Source organism: Colletotrichum scovillei, assembly GCF_011075155.1.
Source record: "Colletotrichum scovillei strain TJNH1 chromosome Unknown Contig00008, whole genome shotgun sequence".
NCBI classification, from domain to species: domain Eukaryota; kingdom Fungi; phylum Ascomycota; class Sordariomycetes; order Glomerellales; family Glomerellaceae; genus Colletotrichum; species Colletotrichum scovillei.
Window position 1 is genome coordinate 726,662 of NW_023336266.1, and position 18,010 is coordinate 744,671.

The window sequence follows — 18,010 nt, forward strand, 5'->3', positions numbered from 1 at the left end:
GCAAAGGGCTTGGTCTTCTCTGTTGTACAGAGTGTCTCCACTCTGACAAACATGAACTTGGCACACATGTTCGCGATTAAATGAAGGTCGACCGACTACGCCCCAACGTTATCGACGACCCCGGTAACGATGTGACCATGCTTGTAATGTAATTGTCGTCAGAGTTTTGCCACTTCTTCTGTTATGTACTTCAGTCAACTCATTTACTTTCTCCAGTGTCCTCTCACCTTGCTCACAGACGGAAGCGAGGACGTCGAATTGTCGGGGGCGTAGTAATTAACTTGGGGTTGACAGACGATGTTTTCCCGTCTTCTTAATGGGACTTTACATCAATATTGGCCATGCGACTGCCGAAGTACTGGAGTGGAGAATGAGGGGTAAAGCTGCTTCTCGGACAATAAGAAGAGGGGACAAATGCACCCCAGAAGCTAGTTAATTCTTCAGAGCTCCGACGAAGAGTCGGCCGCGCGGGACGGCTTCGAAGGAGACAACCTTTCGGCCAATGCTACCAACTCTGGTTTCCCATCTATTTGGGTTTTCACACTGGCTGACGTGAGCTACTCTGACCCCTGGCGACTAGCTTTCAGCTCAACCTTGGCCATCAATCGGCAAACAATACATGTCTGAATGAATTGACCCCTCACTTTGCCCCGCCATGTAAATCCGTTTGCTATAAATCCGGTTGCCCCGCCTTCGACACTAGATAGATTGGCCACCCACCGAGATATCGCGACCTTTAAAATTCTCGACGTGAGGGGTGTTTTGTAGAGTAAAGAGACAGACATCTTACTTCCCAGCAGTTCATTGATACCAGTAGTCCTTCCAAAATGTCCACCAAGCTCCACCAAGCACCCCCTTTCAGGGCAGAGCACATGGGCTCTCTCCTTCGCCCTCAGAAGCTCCTCGATATTCGCGAAGGCAAGATCCGCGATCAGGGTCTGTCCGAGGAGGAAGCCGGTCTTCCCGCTGTCGAGAAGGAGTCTGTCGCCGAGGTCGTCCAGCTACAGCGCGACCTAGGCATCAAGGGCGTCACCTCGGGCGAATTCAACCGCACTCGTTTCTGGGGCCTCATGTGGGATGAGTTCGAAGGCTCTACCCGCTTGCAGGATGCCGAGGCCAGCATGTTCCGGCTATACCACCCCGACGTGGTGAGCCTCATCGAGAAGGACCGCAAGGTCATGCCCGGCGACTCCGTCATCGCTGGCGGAAAGCTGTCCCACTCGCCCTCAAAGTCCAAGTCGAACTTGCACGAGCTGCGTTTGGTGCAAGCTGCCCTGCCGAAGGAGGAGTGGAAGGACATCAAGTTGACAATGATCACGCCGGCTTGGTTCCACATGCGCTACAAGCAGGGCAGAGCATACACCAAGGAGGCGTACGCCAACGATGCTGAGTACTTCAAGGATGTTGCCAAGGTTTACCAGGCCGAACTCCAGCAGCTCTACGACGCTGGCTTGCGCAACGTTCAATTTGACGACCCCGGCATGGCTTGTGAGTAAGCTGGGTCCGGCAACATTACAATTGCTAACCTCTCGCAGACTTCTGCTCGCAACAGTTCCGCAAGGGCTGGGAGGAGGACAAGGACAACGAAGGCACCGTCGAAGACCTCCTTGACGCCTACATTGCTCTTTACAACGACACAGTAAGCAAGCTTCCCGAAGACATGCACACCGGTATCCACCTGTGCCGCGGCAACTTCATCGGGGGCCGCCACTTCGCCGAGGGTTCTTACGACATCATCGCGAAAAAGCTCTTCCAGAACCTCAACGTCAACACGTTCTACCTCGAGTACGACACTGAGCGCGCCGGCGGTTTCGAGCCCCTCCAGTTCCTTCCCAAGAACAAGAACGTCGTCGTGGGTATCATTAGCACCAAGATCCCCAAGCTCGAGGATAAGGAGGAGATGAAAGCCCGCGTCCTCAAGGCTGCGGAGTACGTCGCCAAGGGAAGCGGTGAGACCAAGGAGGAGGCGCTCAAGCGTATCTGCGTGTCTCCCCAGTGTGGTTTCAGCACGCATGAGAGCGGATACCCGTTGAGCTTGGAGGACGAGAAGAGCAAGCTTTCTCTGATTAGGAAGATTGCTGACGAGATCTGGGGTGAGGCGTAAGGGGGTTTACTTAGCTGCATCTGAGGGGAAAGAAGGAGATAGTGGTGGTGTAACATTCAACATGACAGGCTCGAGGGAGAGCGGGTGTAGATTACTGATTGCAAGCGTGTCTAAAGATGTTTGGTCTTTTTTCTTTCAACCTAGTCTTAGGAATCCAATGTCTTTGGTGACAAAATACTTCAAATGATGGCTGTCGAGTTCAGTCCTGCAATTAGAATTGCTTGGAGATCGTTAGAGTAAGGTATCTGGACCCTCGCTGACCTTAAGCACGTGGGTCAAAAGTCTAGCTGACTCTAAGTATATTCAAACGTTTTCAGCCGTCTTGCAAGTTTAAACTCGGGTTACAAACTGACAATTCTGTACATCATGGTAGACGTAGGTAGTTAAGGCCAAACTTGAGATGATACAGTAGTGAATTGGTGGCTGACTGCCAACTATGGACTGGGTGAGAGACATGAAGAATGGTACTAGTACTATAGTATGTTGGTTGAATCTCTTCAACCGGGTATTGAGTTAAGTATGGAAGCGAAAGAAAAGTGGTGGGCTACCGTCTGTGACGTAGTGTGAAAAGAAAATGGCCTCGAGAAGGCGTCATGATACGTCGCCTTCACAGCCAAGAAGATTCGGGCAAGCCAATCCTAAATAGCCTTGACAGATCTCAGAAGACTCGAGACACTGCTCGAGACTTTGGTCAGAAGAGAAGACTCTGATTTTGTCGTCTCGGCTGTCATAACACTCCGGCTAGTCTCGCTGGACCGTCGCCTGGAGTGCATCTCCCGGACAAACTTAGGCCAGGTGTTTGTCAACACAAGATACTTGATGTGGCCTTGTGCGCTATCAAACACCGTAGAGCTGAATCCCGCGGGGATATCACCGGTGTAGCGAGCTTGATGCCGGATATCTCCGCTGCTCCCCGAGCTTGACCCTGTGCGTGATCTAAGGTAAGCGTCATCGAAGGGGACAGCAGTGTTGACAGAAGCGTCTTCCCCAAACAAGATGCGGGCAGGCTTGTCAAATACCCGGAACAGCTGCTTCATATCCTGGGAGGGAAGGTTCAAAGGGAAATCAGCATGCTCCAGGGAGATGAAGTCGGCGTAAATCTGGAGGGCGAGATTGTATGCATCAAGTTTCTCTTCTTGGGCGAGAGACTCGCGAGATTCCGAATCCGAAATGGCATTCGGCCAGGATCTCGATTTCCACTCGGAGACGCGAGCAAGAAAGGCAATGTTCTCGCCGGAGAAGTCGCTGAGGGCAGAAAACTCTTGCAAGACGCCCTGATTCTCCCTCAGAGCGTGATCGAGTGCGGTCATTGTCAACAGGCGACTATCAATGTCTGGACCAATGTCGGCAGAATCCGTTTGGCAGACGATCGGCTGACCCTTTTCAGCTTGGCTGGAAGAGACTGGATGTTTCTTGCCATGAAAGGATGCTACAGTTGACGCCCTGAGTGTTGTCTGTGATTCAGTCTCCCATTTTGCGTTGGCTTCCGTGACGTGTCTGAGGAGGATACGGAGTCGAATGATTTGAAAGAGTGGGACAAAAATCGTGAAAATCTCAAACATCATGGTTGAGAGATGAATCCTAGGTCTCTGCATCAGCAACTACAAGGCTTTCGAGTTAGAGAGGGTGACTAACCATTGACTTGGAGGGAAGTACATGTTGATGGTGTTGAAAGCTGGTACATATGATGCAATGAGAAACATTGGTGTTGCGTGCAGACTTGGAAGTCAATGCTGTTAGCAAAGTTCGAACGCGAAGACGGCTAGGAATTGTAGCGTACCCTGAAAGGCAGCAACCGATGGTTTGAGTTCGCCACCCCATTGTATCTCGAATACTCCATGCCCGCCAGATGAGTGTCGGCGCAACCTTTAAGCAGTCAGCTATCAGCGTATCACGCAGAGCTGAGGATTATGAATCAAAGTAAGGAGAAAGTCATACAATCCAGGTCCAAATGAACTGCCAAAGGAGGGTTGGCCACCACTCCCATCCGCGGCCCAGGTCAATCAACTGCTCTACTATGTTGTCTCCGCCGATTTCTGTGCCGGGGATGCCGAAGGTAGGGTGGTATTTCTTGCAGGCAACCCACATGCCGGTGGTGAGTAGGCACTTGTGAGTGTCAGTATCGTTCAGTCGAATAGGGCTTTTGAGTTCGATCATCCAACATACCTGGAATATCGCACCGATACCGATGAAAATCAGAATTCTCCTCCCATAATCCATATTCCTGAAGCGACAAAGCCACGACGTCTTCGAGCCATTGCATCCTCTTCGGAGACTGCCAGCGCCAGTGCCAGTGAAGTGAAGCCTCTGCAACTTTGCAACGTGGAGAAATCTGCTATTAGAGGCGTGGAAGCACGCAATACCAAGAGGAAACCAGATACCCATCACAAAGTACTGAACGTCGTACGCAATGACCACGGGCATCGTTCCGCCGATCGGGTATGTAATCTGAGCCATGCACCAATACAAGTGCAGGAAGATGATGGAACCAAATGCTAGAGGTAGGCCGCGAAGTCTCAAGATGGGGTTCCTCCGGTTGGCCCAGAGGAAGGCCATACCCGCAAAGACGATGGCGGTCCATGTTGCGCAGAATGTGATGTAGAATATGCCAATTCTATCCCATTTTGGTGGCATGGGCGGGAAATTGTAGATCGTGAGGCCGGCCAATGCTGCTGGATCCATTGTTGAGGTGGTGTGTTGTAGTGTCTGTACGTTGCATGAAGAAGGCAAGGGAGAAGGGGGGTTGTCGTGATCTTCCTGCAGTTCAGATACGGACTTGGGCAGGGGACAGCCGCACTTTTCAAGACAACAGCATTTTCGTGGATGTGGGTTGCAAGACAGAGTTATTACCGCAGTAAGACCTCGTCCACGCTTCTCAAACGACAGCTTTGGCACCTGAGAAGTATGGGGATCGCCCATCTAAGATCGCTAGATCCAGCCGTGGGATAGCGTGCTTGGCGATAATATCAATGTGATACAGAGGCTCAGGCCCTCCGAGGCAGCGAATCCCATTGTTCCATGCTGTCCCCCTCGCATTGTGGCGTTCCTCAGCTATGGCGAACACCTTGTTTTGGTACTTTGGCAGGCTCGCAACCCATGGGAAAAAGCAGGGTCTTCGTCTCGACTCGGGCTGCCTCTGTTCCTCCCGTCTTCTTTGCCTCTCTTCTTCATCATGTCGATCTTTCGATACCGTCTGTGCTCCAGTTGCCCCGTACCAGACCGAGTTCGCTAGACGTTGCGACTAGCCCGCGCTAGATGAGAGATGGCCCAATCAGACGAATACCGTTCTGTCTGAGATTCTGCGATCTTCACGACTCAATCTCACTCAGGGAAAGCGAGATGGGGTGCCTTGCATGCGTCAAGTTTTGGAATCTTAGTACTCAACAATGACTTAGTCTGAGAAGTCCGAGTCAAACAGCCTGCTCGAAGCCCCACGAGATCCCCTCATCCAAACGGCATGCATACTTGCTTACTTCATTGGGATGGCTACGTCCTCGACCTGCTGGATGTGCATTAGCGTTGGGATTGACGGTAATAGACGTCTGTTGATCTTTCCTTAAAGCTCCAACTTTTCTCAACGACCGGTTCGCACCGTCAGCCTCTTTGAGACACGGCATTTACCCAGACGAATGAACAAATATCGAATGGAACCGCAATCCTCCTACGCAGTCCCGGCTTGCTCAGAGGCCCTCAAGCCCTTTCGCGCCTGTTTGTGGATGATGAAACCACGTGGTTGCACGTATAGAGGAAGGAGATGTAAGTCCAAAACTCTCACAGGTAGAAAACTTACGCATAGATGCATGTATTCCTTACACATGGGATAAAGTCTTATATCGTCAACTCACCTCAAGCCGCACAGTCATTTTTCAGAATACTCATCTTGTGAAAATCGGGCCCAGAGCGCTGGAGTAAGCCGATGCAACCAGATTCAAGTCCATCCCAAATCCAGAGACTTGGAACCACAGAGCATTCAGGGGCCCTTGTAAGATGTACAGGCTGGGGTAGATCCCGGGCACGCGGCTGTCTCCCCCGGTCGATGCAAAAAATGATTCCATAGGAGTCATCAAAATCGATCGTGCCAAGGCACTCAGTGTCACTAGTCTCGAGTGTCATGTCTTATTTCTTTGGTCCGGTGAACCAGTCCTCACGTTGGAACCGGCATTTCAAGAGCCCGTGCATCTGGGTAACGATTACGATCGTCGCTGTCAGCTCGGATCCCAGTCTAGACCATAGTAAGGAGCCCTGTATGATTTTGCGAAGTCTTCAAGATGGCTTCATGTGACAAAATCTCGTTGAACACTTGGTGGCTTCAATTGAGGCCTCAAGTACCTTCAATTTTGCCCAAAGACGACGAAATGGTGTCCTATTTTGGTCCAGGACCCTTCTCTCGCAAGGTTTGACAGGAAGGGAAACTATCCTGCGCCACCACGCGTTCTACTGCCGACGCCTTTTGGGACAAAGACGGCAACCAAGCATCCGTTGACCGTCCCTAACGCCAAGAAATCAGCCAATCGTCTGTCATTGTAGCAGCCGGCTGCGCAGATAAACAATACCAGTCGAAAGTTCGCGGCTCAAGCGCAATTCTAGTTCGCCGTTCGACTGACCACAAAGGGCCTCGGGCCGGTATTATTCGATGATGGCGCATGGGTGGTATCAGTGAAAATACTACGTTGCCTATCTATGCCACGCTATTAGTCGCCGATCCTCATGGTGTTATGATGTTCCGAACAATGATGAGTCTGGAGTCATGCTGTAAGACCGGCAGCTAATCACGGCGCCACATACGAAAGACATCTAAGCATCGCCAATGCCTCTCCTGATTACTGTGATTCAGGCCTAGTCTAAAGATAATTCGAGGGCCAGGTTTCAGTAAATGGCTTGTTTATCATAGGTACATACTCACAAAAGAGTCTAACGTGAAGTCGAAAGACTGCATTCACCTTGACTCGATGGAGCCAAACGACATGGCTTCTTGGCTACTCTGAACTATGGGTCGGTGCACCATGCCACGATGATGCTTGCTCCGTTGTTGGACAGATTGATAATATTCAGAAGGATTGTTTTCCTCTTGAAAAACATTCAATGTTCTCATTTCAAAACAGAGTCATTTGAATAACCCAGTAGATCTACGGTAACTGATCCTGGGCCTCGGTGATCCGAGGCAGAACATGCCAAGTTACCCTTGCTGTAAGCTCCATGAGGGTCTGTTGGTGGAATCAAATCGTGCCCAGCCGTAAAACAGCTACCCCTTAGGAGTGCCATCAGGTCGTTCGTTCCTGTGATGGTGTGAAACTCTTTGAGTTATCCGCAAATCCATCTGGGATAATATTTCAGACAGCAAGTGACGTTTCTTGTAGTCGTGGCTCTTGTGAGCTCAGATTCCAAGGAACACTCAAAAGTTTAGACACATGTCTTATGAAAGCCTAGGTATTAAGCCTTACCGTATCTTATATCCTATCAAATGCCGTTGTCGTGAGATCACCGCTCTGGGTGTGAAAGTCGCTCAGAGTCCGTAAGGAAATCAGATACCGGTGCATGACTGCAATTTGTAAATAGTAGTTACTTTAGACAGCTCATTACCCGTCAGGAGCCCCGGACCATATTACTAGCCAGATTGAAAGAAGCGATCGTCAAAGTAAAGTCGGCAGTCCGTGTCGAGGCGGTCGGCAATCATCGAAAAAAATTTGAACCCGATCTTCGCTACATAGGCCGTTCGATTTTCGCTAGAAGTTGCATTTCAGCCAGCCCACCCTTCGGTTCATCGCAGGAGCTGAACCATCTCCGTCACGATAATCCCTTTCTCCCCCCGGACCAAAAGTTCCAATGGATTGAAGAATCCGGTAAAAGCTTCTCTCGCGAGGCACAAGCGAACGTAGAAGGCTTACTCTCCAGCTCGCTTCCCGAATGTCTCTGAATCGACTGTTGTGGCTGTTAGCCTGTGCCGTCTTCGGGATGCCTCACTTACTATTCTCCCAGGCTGACGAGCGCCACATTTCGCCTGCCACGGATTCTTCGTGTCTTCAAAACCATGTGGCCGCAGTCGTACGAGCACGTGGCACCGACCCCTGAGGGGCTGAACGGTTTTCTTCCAGAACTTATTCCGTGGAGAAGAAGAATGGATTAGCAGGATGGGTACACGAGAACTCTTTCGGTTGCCCTTGGCGTTATCTTGCGAGAAAGAGGCTTGATCCCCTCTTTGCTTCTCTTTGCTGCGTTGTGTAGTTGTGGCTTGATGGGCAGTGGTCTGACGGATGATGCTTGGCTTGAAGCTTGGTCGCACCTATATGTTGTGTACGACGCTGAAGGACCTCATGTCTCAGGGCAAGGTCTGGGGCTTCGGGCAGAGAAGGGGAAGAGAGAATGGGCAATCGACGATGGTCTCTGTTGAGCCGTTTGTTTTTGTTTCCAACAAGGTTAATCATGTTTCTCCTACTGCTCAGACCATCTTCGGTCTCCCCGATTGGACAGACGGAGTGTCTACTGTCTCGACGGATGGAAGATTGAAGGTGTCACGACATGGAAAGTGGGATACCGAAACTTTCCGTGCCGCTTCGTGGTGAACCACGATCTTCCGGCCGAGATGACGCTCGCGTTCCTGGCTTGTCGCTCAGCTGGAAGTTCGATTCCTTTCGCGTCTGAAGTTTATTGACTCGAGCGCTGTCGTCCTACGTCGCTCTGCCAAGGTGTCACTATCCTGGTGAATCGACGGGGGCCACGGTTGAACGCCCAGACACGTCAGGATGATCGTCAGGGGGAGGCAATAGAATTCTTCTGCCAAGCGTGACTGTTTCGAGATATGTAGACTTTGTGTCTCGTGATGTTTCCCTGGTGTGTATACTGTTCACAGCCTTGGCTGTTCAACGAACAACGTTGGATTTACGTGATCACTACGCACACTTTTCATGGAATCTCGCGGGATTGCAAGCCTATCAAGATAACAACTGTAGAGGTACAGCAGGTAATAGACCGGGCAGAATTAATAGATCAGCATATCGATGCAATCGCCCTTCGTACCCGGACCCAAACCATGCAATCCATGTCGGACACAGAGATGTAGCTAGCCGCGGAACAGATTAGGTCGACCCCGGGCCCCGGCCTCCGTACATAGCAACACGGCACCACGAGTCTATAACAGCCCTTATTCTACCGAATCGCGTATCCTTCCGAAAGTCAAGCAAGTGGTTCCAAGATGTTGGTCGAAATGCAGGTCTGCCCAAGCTTCCCACTTCCCCTTGCCCCTCCCCGGGTGCGCAAAGGTACATGTAGCTCCGAGCGCAGGTCTCGGATGGAAACGAGGCCAATATTTCCTTCTTCTCAATGTTCGACGGCGGCGATGTGCAGCTGCACTAGGCCGCGCGGGCGTCTTCGGCGGGAGGTTGGTAGGTGCCGGGTTGTCTTTGCAGTTAATCCTGAGACATTACAACGTGGGAAGAATTCCACGAGAGCCAGGTGTGAGGGGCAGGGCTTCGATGCTCCGAAGATGTTGACATGTTTGTAGACGAGTGGTGGCTTTTACGAAGATTTGGGAGCACTTTCCCATAGAGGAAGAGATCTTCTGCTCAAGAGGAGGAAACGAACTCTCATGCCTCTACAGGAAACGTATGCTACGAACATCTCCTAAAGAGAAGACTCATCTTCCAAGTCAACCGCTGAGTTCCTCACTTTTCTCACAGTCACATGTTGATATGCAGTCCTTACGCAATAGTCTGCCGTTCTGCGAGGGGAAGAGAAGAACTAGCATGAATACCACTAGTGCAGTGCAACACCACAAGTCGTACTTGTGCTCGCACACTTGACACTTTTCATGGGGCCGCACAAGAATCCATGCAGGCTTGCGATACAGAAGCGGTTCCTGGATTTGTCGGACAGCCTCCTCGAGAAAGTATGTACCACTGGTGGCGTATCGTGGCCTTGGCTAGACGTGACTTTTTGAGTATCTTGTCGGTGAATCTTGTTGTTGTCATTGATAGGAGTGAGAAGTGGTTTGAGCTGACGATGGGAAGGAGATCCACGCCGCCGAGAGAGGAATATAAAGAGAGGCTCGAATCTCACGAGTTCGGTGATCGATCTGGAGAGACATCATAGACATCACTCGGATCATCATCTTCCTAAACAATAACTGCATATCGATACTCATACTCTCACCTTCAGACACTCAATAAGACAAGAGTATCTTTCAGAGTACCTACCTTACGAAAGACAAGATGGGCAAGCATACCTCCAAGCAGTCTTCTTCGAAGTCCAAGAGTAAAATTTCACCGATCCTCAAAACTAAGAGACCATAGCTAACTGAATCCCCCACCGGCCAGGCTCCGGCACCAGGGCATCCAACGGGCAGAGCTCCTCCTCGTCCAGCACCGTCCCAGTTGACCGATCGCTCGGCAGGAGCCAGACAACAACGACGACCATGGGGGCTCACGACAGTCCGATGGGTATGTGGCTGACGCAGCCGTTCCATCAGGAGCCATACCACAACATCGCCGCGGTGTCGGCGGACGGATCGGCGGCGGGGCAGGCCGACGGACGTCAGGGGTCCGGGGCCTCGGCGACGTACGCCTCGTCCCGGCCGCAGCAGCAGCAGCAGCAGCAGCCGCGATGAAGTATCTACTGCATGGTACTTCGAGAGATCCTAGTTTGACTATGGGACTTTACTAGTTTGTTGTTGCTAGAAGAGTCTCGTCATTGGGTTAACGTCGCCTATTTTCTCTTCTGTCACCACTCTTCACTTCAAAGATAGACTTAGATGCACTTTGCAATAAACATCTTATCCCGCGCCTACTTGGAAGAGCCTCTCGATGCTCTAATTACCCCGCGCATCATCGTGGAGATGAAGGGGTCCAAAATCCGTGCGCACAATGTCAGAAGATACAGAGGGCTATGACTGGCCTGGAGTCATGGCTTGGCGATGAAGTTGGGATGTGGCTTGGGAAGAAGCCAGTGGATTCGGGCTAAAGTTTCATGAGGCTGATGGGGAACTCTGAGAGATTGGGGCCAAGGTGGCTGAGAATGGCGCGCTTTGATTAGTGCCATCAGCCCCGACTCGATGCAGCATAAAGTTGCTATTGAGCAACAAGTCCTCACCATACCTACTATTCCGTCCGAACATGTAAATCTGACCGCGTCCCCAACAACGAACATCGACGACAGAGTTTCGAAGTCGTAATACCTAAATCTCTTCTTCGGGACCCGCGAACGCAAAGTGCCAAGGGAATCTTCGTATTTGCTTTTTTCGGTTCTTCCCCTGCCTGGCCCATCTCTTGGCTGTTGGCCCTATTCGGCACTCGTCCTCTCGGACGCATCCGGGCAAGCGTGCCGAGCCCAACGGCGCAGCTTGGCAAGGCCTCCCAAGGACCCAAAGCACAGATGGAGACGTCATGCAAGTTGCACAGTCACTTGCCGCTGTCGCCCGTGGGCTGCAAGCAGGCGGCCAAGAGGCTTAGGAAGCACTTGAGAACTCTCTTGAGAGAGGCTGGGAAAGAAGATACGGAATGTTGGGGAGGATTGTAGTTGAGTGAATACCCGGGCAACCCTGACGGTGTGCGTGATATCCCGATGCGTGTGTATATGTGTGTGACTTGTGAATTCGATAGTCTGGAGTTTGAGTACCAAGTTTGGACTTTTGGCGAGATTGAAGAGTTGCAGCGGTGGTCGTAAGCTGACTGAGAGCCGAATTATTTTTGGGGATGAGCGAGGAATTGTCCGGGGTTCAATTTCCCTATTCTCGCATGCTCGCTTGTTGACATCTCGACTTATGTCAGCGGCACAAGTCGATGAGATGAGGTTAGCAAGATACGTACCGTCTCACCCTCTAGGTACCCTCTGCACAGAGTTGCTTGGGTTCATTCTCACTCTCACTCTCACTCTCAAACTGGTTCACCTCACCTCTCACCTGACTCTCAAGAGTCTCAATCGTCTCAAACATCTGAATTGCTTTACTGGTCCAGGCTAGCCTATGTTCACCCTTCCCTGTCAGTGAGGGACAGCAAAAAGCATAAGCATAAAAGCAGAAATGAGACGGGCAGCCTACATGACGTCAAACACCCCAAATCAGAAGCCCGCCATGCTCAGTAAGCTTTGACCGAAATTAATTGGCAGCGGACGATGGGCACTGTTTTTGGTTTCACACAGAAATGAGTTTTCTCTTTAGTGTTCGCGGTCGCTTGTGTTCCCCAGGTTCAAGCCTCCCCAAAGCGAGCCAAACCTAGCGCGACCATCGAGTCTACAGTGGAGGGAAGGGAAAATCCTTCGAGGTAACAGATCTCTCTATGATGTGCACTAACTGCACATGTTTTGCGTTGAGATCGCTTCGCTTCGTCTTCCATCATCGGCCCCCTTCTCCACGTGGATGCGCCTCCGTTCTCCGTCGAGAGAGGGTCAAGAGCCCACCCCTTTTGCGCCTCAGTTTCAGTGTTCTTTTGAGTGTTCCGGCAGGGAGGACGGCGTGGACGGCACCAGGGACAATACTGTATGAATAAATGTGTGCGGTAGTTGGACAGTGGAGAAGGGGCTTCAAGGGGCGATGAATTTGTTTATTTGCAAGGGGGCAGCAAGGGGAAGAAGACGAAAAACGGAGGACAACTGTAGGACAGCGACGAGAATGTCACTGAATGATTGACTGAGAAGTGTTTGCAGCATGCGCTGATCGCTGGATGCAGGGCCGCTGAGACAGAGAAACGACTGTTTGGGTCCCAGGAAGACCCTCTCTTGAAGTCTTCTCTCAGTCAATCAATCACTCTCTGACTTTCCGCTCCCGCTTTCTGCAGAGTTCCCAGTTCATTTGTTCTCGACCAGTCCACTTCGTCCCTGACGAGCTTTCCTCCACAAATTTCCTGCAGAAAGATTGGAAAACGAATGACTAGATGGGCATAGCGCGCCCCCCTTCACGCGTAACCCAGCCACCCCCTGCACCACTTGACTCTTTCCGTCCTTCCGTCTTGTCACTCTGGAGTCTGTTGTCTCGAGTAAGAGACGGAGGGAGGGAAACCAAAACGGACAGCTAGACGCTATAACGGTTGACAGCGCTGAGAGCTAGGTAGGAGCTGGAGGTTGGCGCACCTTTTCAGCTGTTGTTATTGACGCCTCGTGCAACACGCGCGACACCTTTGTTGACCGGGGCCTTTGTTCCCTTCCTAGACACCAGGATTGTGTCGAGCAAGGTATTGTCCTCGTTTTTGCAACCACAAAGAAGGGTCTGGTGGCAGGGAACGCAGTTGACAGGACAGCAAGCCAAGAGAACGCCCTGTGCCGCAGAGGTGCCGTGATGGTGTCTTCGATAGCCAAGCCTTCTCTTTTTCCCCCTTCGGATGGCTGGCGCTGCCGTAAAGATGTGCCCAGCTCGCTCGGCCGGCCCGGGTAGCTCAACTCTTTAGCTTGCTGGCGCTGCACAGCCCGGTTTGTGCTCTTCCATCATCAATATTGGGGGCCAATGGGGCCAATCAGTCAGAGACATACGCGGCAAGGTCAGTGAGTTGACGAGCATCACGGACTCCCGTGTTGCGTGCAGCAGGCTGCAGCGAGTGTCAGCAAAACGATGTACGGATACGTGAGAGTTAGAATTAGGACCAGAGCAAGATAGAGCCCGAGGACCGCTGACAACAAGTTGAAGAGAAGAAAAAGACTGCAACCAAGTTGTGACCGAGCCTTCCGAGCTACGGCGGGACGAAACCCCCATGGAGATTCCACCATTCAGGCTCCCGTGGTACGGTACTCCGTACAGAATACGGAACCCAAGAGAGGAGGGGAGCCACAACCTAAACCTGAAGATGCAGCAATCCTTGTCCCGCCCTCGATCAGGGACCGGACTGCTTTTCGCAGCTCGCTAGAGGGGAAACGCTGGTCAAGCTGGAACCCCGGCCCCGGTTTCTGACCCAGCCGGTGGCCACTGGTCCGTCGAGTTGATGAGGAGCCTGTCGTTTCTGCAGCGTTTCCCATGCTTTCAGCGTAGCAAGGCCCCGGTGATCGTTAGTGTTTCCCCTCTTGGGCCCGTCGACAGTGTGTGTTGTCGCTGTGGCTAGTGCCAAGTTTGTGTTCGTTGTCGGGAGTGTCGTGCTGTGCTACACACACAGTGAATGCTGAGATGTAGAAGTGGTGGTGCCGTGGAGGATGGATGAATGGAGGATGGGGGGATGCAGGCGCTGTTTAGCCGTTTGCTGGGGCTGGCGCTTCTGCATCGGCAGGTCAGGACAGGCCGGGAAATGTACTTGTGCACACACCTTGAAAGTGGTGGCAACCAAGGTACCGCCCCTGGGTCGTACCATCCCATCGATCCATCGCCCGTCCTTGGTCGGGTGTCTTACCGCGCATTTCTTGCTTTTTCGCCCTGTCGATTTCTCCCAATTGCCCATGTTCCATCGGCATCGGCTCTGCCATCCAAATTCAGTCCCGTCATCAATCCTGCGTTTCCCTCATCTTGTCTCCTTCTCACCACATTTCCTCCCTTCCGCTTCCTTTTCCTGTTCGTCACCTTCACTTTCGCCAAGTATCCGACACATTTCAACAAACCACAACCAATCCGTCTCCGATCTTCTTCTCCTCTCCCGTCCTCTTCCCTACTCTCGTCCATCTCTCCATACGCTCGCTTCGTCACTACAACACGGAGAAGCCTCGAATCCCATTATCAGCCGTGCCGACCGACATCGTCAAGCTTCACGCACTCGACGTTCGCTTCCCGATCATCGTCACTCGCTTGCACCACCTCCGCCCTGGCCGACCGACGTACAAACGACGAGGAATCCAGACCAAAGTCCACCGAAACGCCGCTTTACAGGACCCGTCCTAAAGTATACGAGAATCTCGCTTCCTCCAAATACCTAAGCCCCATCCTCCGAAGCCCGAGCCGACCGAACACTGGTGACAAACACCCGCAATTGTTAGAATCCACGCTTCCTCGACGTGACAAGCCGAAACACGAAAAATCACAAGAAGGACTTGCATACGCACGGAATCTTTCCCGGAAATTTTCAGAACTTGGCTTTCGTGCATCTAAACGCACATTACGACGTTTTGAAGCAATCTGTGCGGCAGAACCTGGGACGGCAGCTGGACCTGGCTCAACCTCGATCGACTTGGGACGAAAACCACACGCTGACGTGCATATCCGCCAAGGGCACTATTCGCAACCCGGGATTTTTTGCTGCGACCAAATTCAATCTGCGAATTCACCGCTGCCAACTGTGCATCGCATTCCTCTCCGGCCGCCAATCTTCTGGGCTTGACTCGCTGGATTGTGGCTCAATTTCGCACTCGTGCCACCCGACGTGTCTTGGACCACCGCAATAAGGAGGGAATACCTACCATCGATTGCTTCCAACGTCTCCGCATTCCAACGACTTGTTTTGGCCGTAACGGCTGACAAGTTGCCTACTTCTCTCCGAATTCCTTCTCCTTTTTCCCTCTCCAACGCTCCATCTGTTCCCTTACTCTCCAACAACTCGCCAATACCGTCAAGATGTGTAAGTGACAATCCCGCAAATTTGGACGGTAAACCCCTAGCTAAACATAATGCAGCTGGCCTTTCAACAACGATTATGCCCTTTGCGCAGTTGCCCGCGTGCGCTGTGAACTGTGGCCCTCTCTACGACGCCAACGGCGCCTGTGTTCCTCCTGCTGTCGCGGCAGCAGATGCCAACACCTACGACAGATGTTTCTGTAGCCAGGGTGTTCTGCAGGCCTTCTCAACAGCTGCCGGCGGTGTCTGCCCCGCCGCTGGATGCGACGACGCTGGCTTCAGCAGTATCCAAGGATGGTACACTTCATTCTGTAATTCTGTCACAGGCGGCGCTGCGACTGCATCTTCGTCCTCGGCAGGATCTTCCTCGACAAGCGGAGCTTCAAAAGGATCCTCCAACAGTGGAAATGGCGGCGATTGGTGAGCCTATTCTAGAGCCTTGCATCCCCGGCAATCGCTAACCTATCCAATACAGGCTCTCCAACCACTGGAGATGGGTGGTCATGCTTGTCATCCTCGTTGTCGCCATTGCTGGCATCTGGGTTGGCGCCTGCATCTGGCGCCGACGGTACCTCCGCCGCAAGGACCGCATGTATGAGCTCGGCAAGCACGCACACAAGGGACCCAGCGGCATCATTGCTGGTTCTGGTGTCAATGTCAACCAAGCTGGTATCGTCAACTCCCCCGGCCAGTTCATGCCGGGCCCGCCGCCGGCCGTATACGATGAGAAGCCCCCCAAGGAGAAGAAGAAGTGGGTTGTCAACGAGCGGACATAGAAGTGCGACTTCGGTAGACATGTTGTGCGGCATCACTCTTCATCACTATCTCTCAACGGCTTAACGAGACGGCGTTCACATATTTCACGGCATTGGTGTTTGGACATTCACACATACTTGTTCCCAGGCAATACTTGTTGCTCTCTTTTTTTTTTTCCTTTGGTCATTGATTAGGCGTACGGCTGGAAACAATGGAGGGTTCTGTCGTTGGACACAAGCAACATTGGTGGTCCTGGTTCTTGACAGTGAAACCACGCAATCAAAAAGGGCAGGTTTGAAGGGGCGGAAACAGGCCGATGGCAGGAGACCCCCAGTCTCACACAGCTGCGTAACAGAAGCGGCCTGTTTCCCTTGGGCCCCGGGGGGCAATGTTCTTCGAAGACAGGCCCCGAAAAGCGGGAGGACTCGCTTGGTCAACTTAGCATCATCCAAAAGCCAAATGGTAATTTCTCATACCCGTTTACAACCACAGCCACTGAAACGCTTCACATCAAGAGCACCAGCAATGTTTTGTTTTGCAACTGTAACTGACTCGATGCCGATATCCCGTGGTTGTATCCGTATGCGCAAGCTGTTTTTTTCAATCCCTTGCCAAAGAGTGTTATCCACAATCATGAGGCTTGTCTGAGCGGGTCGATCAAACAGTCTGCCATGTGGGCGCAGAGGTCCTGGCACCTGCAGGATGTTTCGCAGGCATCGCGGTGGATTTTTCGATGGTTCTTTCTTCATAATTGGTTCGAGCTTGTGTGCGGGACGAGTATCGTTTGCACTCCGCTTCGGCTTCACTTGGAAGAATTCGGCGTCCACTATGTCGAGCTCTGCTGTTCAATTGACGGGTCTTGTAACTACTGCCAATTGTCATTCAAGATGATCAGACTCTATAGGTAGCTTGGACGAGATACGTTGAAGGGTGGGGCTCCCCCCGCAACGAAGGATGGCAAGAAGAGGCGAGGACGCAAGTATTGTATCTCTTTGTTTTTGGCAGTATGCTTAAAGTCTTTCGTTCCATATCTTGCCTGTGTGACGAGCCCAACATTTCTAGTTGATATCTTGATCAGATCAAGGTTGTGGAAGAGGGTTTATAGCGTACACGGTGTTCCAGGTTGCGAAGTTCCTTGTGATGGCATATCAACATGCATGTTCCTGCCAACCACTTCCTGAAGTGTAAGTAATCTGACTTTCGTCCGAAAATGAGTGAACACGGACAGGTAAATTTCTACAACTGTGATAGGTCCCAGCCGGATACATGATCTGCGAATGAAAGTCTTCGGCCATGATCATGTAACAGGATGTCTTTCGTGTACACATTAGGTCTCAATTGAGACTTCTTCCTCACTCAATCACAGGCGTGGACACCAATTCAACGGCTACCGGCACGCGAGCTCAAACTAGAGAGGGTGCTCTTCATTCGTGCACCTATGAATGGTCGCACAGACACTTGCAACTATCCGCATGTCTTGTAAATACAAGACAAAGACATCATCCCAAGCATCTTGACTCCCCTCGTCTTCCCATACATGAGTTGGCAAATTGACTCTGTCTTCGTCTTTCCAATAATTGTTCTACCACCTGCCGTTTTCTACAGCCATGGCCGATGAACCAACACCCAACCTCCCAGCCCACCGCATCCCCACAGACAGAGACACAAACTCGCCATTCTGGACCTCCCCCCTCTCGAGGAAC

The 18,010-nt window shown here is 51.8% G+C and overlaps 4 protein-coding genes across 4 annotated transcripts; 3 read left to right on the forward strand and 1 right to left on the reverse strand.

The window, feature by feature from the left end:
* Positions 1–827: 827 nt before the first annotated feature.
* On the forward strand, positions 828–2,104 carry HER10_EVM0010926 (5-methyltetrahydropteroyltriglutamate-homocysteine methyltransferase; the record flags this gene model as incomplete). Its single annotated transcript, XM_035480370.1, has 2 exons — positions 828–1,488; positions 1,536–2,104. 2 exons carry the CDS (start codon positions 828–830, stop codon positions 2,102–2,104), a joined length of 1,230 nt encoding a protein of 409 aa, XP_035330970.1.
* A 638-nt stretch (positions 2,105–2,742) lies between these two features.
* Positions 2,743–4,786, reverse strand: HER10_EVM0011841 (uncharacterized protein; the record flags this gene model as incomplete). The annotated part of the gene is made up of 5 exons (XM_035481258.1): positions 2,743–3,685; positions 3,740–3,823; positions 3,885–3,970; positions 4,043–4,210; positions 4,271–4,786. 5 exons carry the CDS (start codon positions 4,784–4,786, stop codon positions 2,743–2,745), a joined length of 1,797 nt encoding a protein of 598 aa, XP_035331024.1.
* A 5,522-nt stretch (positions 4,787–10,308) lies between these two features.
* HER10_EVM0001193 (uncharacterized protein) lies at positions 10,309–10,703 on the forward strand (the record flags this gene model as incomplete). Its single annotated transcript, XM_035470948.1, has 2 exons — positions 10,309–10,351; positions 10,414–10,703. The coding sequence occupies 2 exons, from the start codon at positions 10,309–10,311 to the stop codon at positions 10,701–10,703; spliced, it is 333 nt and encodes a 110-aa protein (XP_035330409.1).
* Positions 10,704–14,459: 3,756 nt separating this feature from the next.
* Positions 14,460–17,333, forward strand: HER10_EVM0002085 (uncharacterized protein). The gene is made up of 3 exons (XM_035471811.1): positions 14,460–15,555; positions 15,611–15,971; positions 16,027–17,333. The coding sequence occupies exons 1-3, from the start codon at positions 15,552–15,554 to the stop codon at positions 16,325–16,327; spliced, it is 666 nt and encodes a 221-aa protein (XP_035330471.1). The 5' UTR covers positions 14,460–15,551; the 3' UTR covers positions 16,328–17,333.
* Positions 17,334–18,010: the final 677 nt, after the last annotated feature.

Bases quoted from the DNA above. Each gene is read 5' to 3' on its own strand.
- HER10_EVM0002085 (XM_035471811.1), top strand. The intron at 15,972-16,026 runs GTGAGCCTATTC...TATCCAATACAG, and splicing joins AGTGGAAATGGCGGCGATTG to GCTCTCCAACCACTGGAGAT.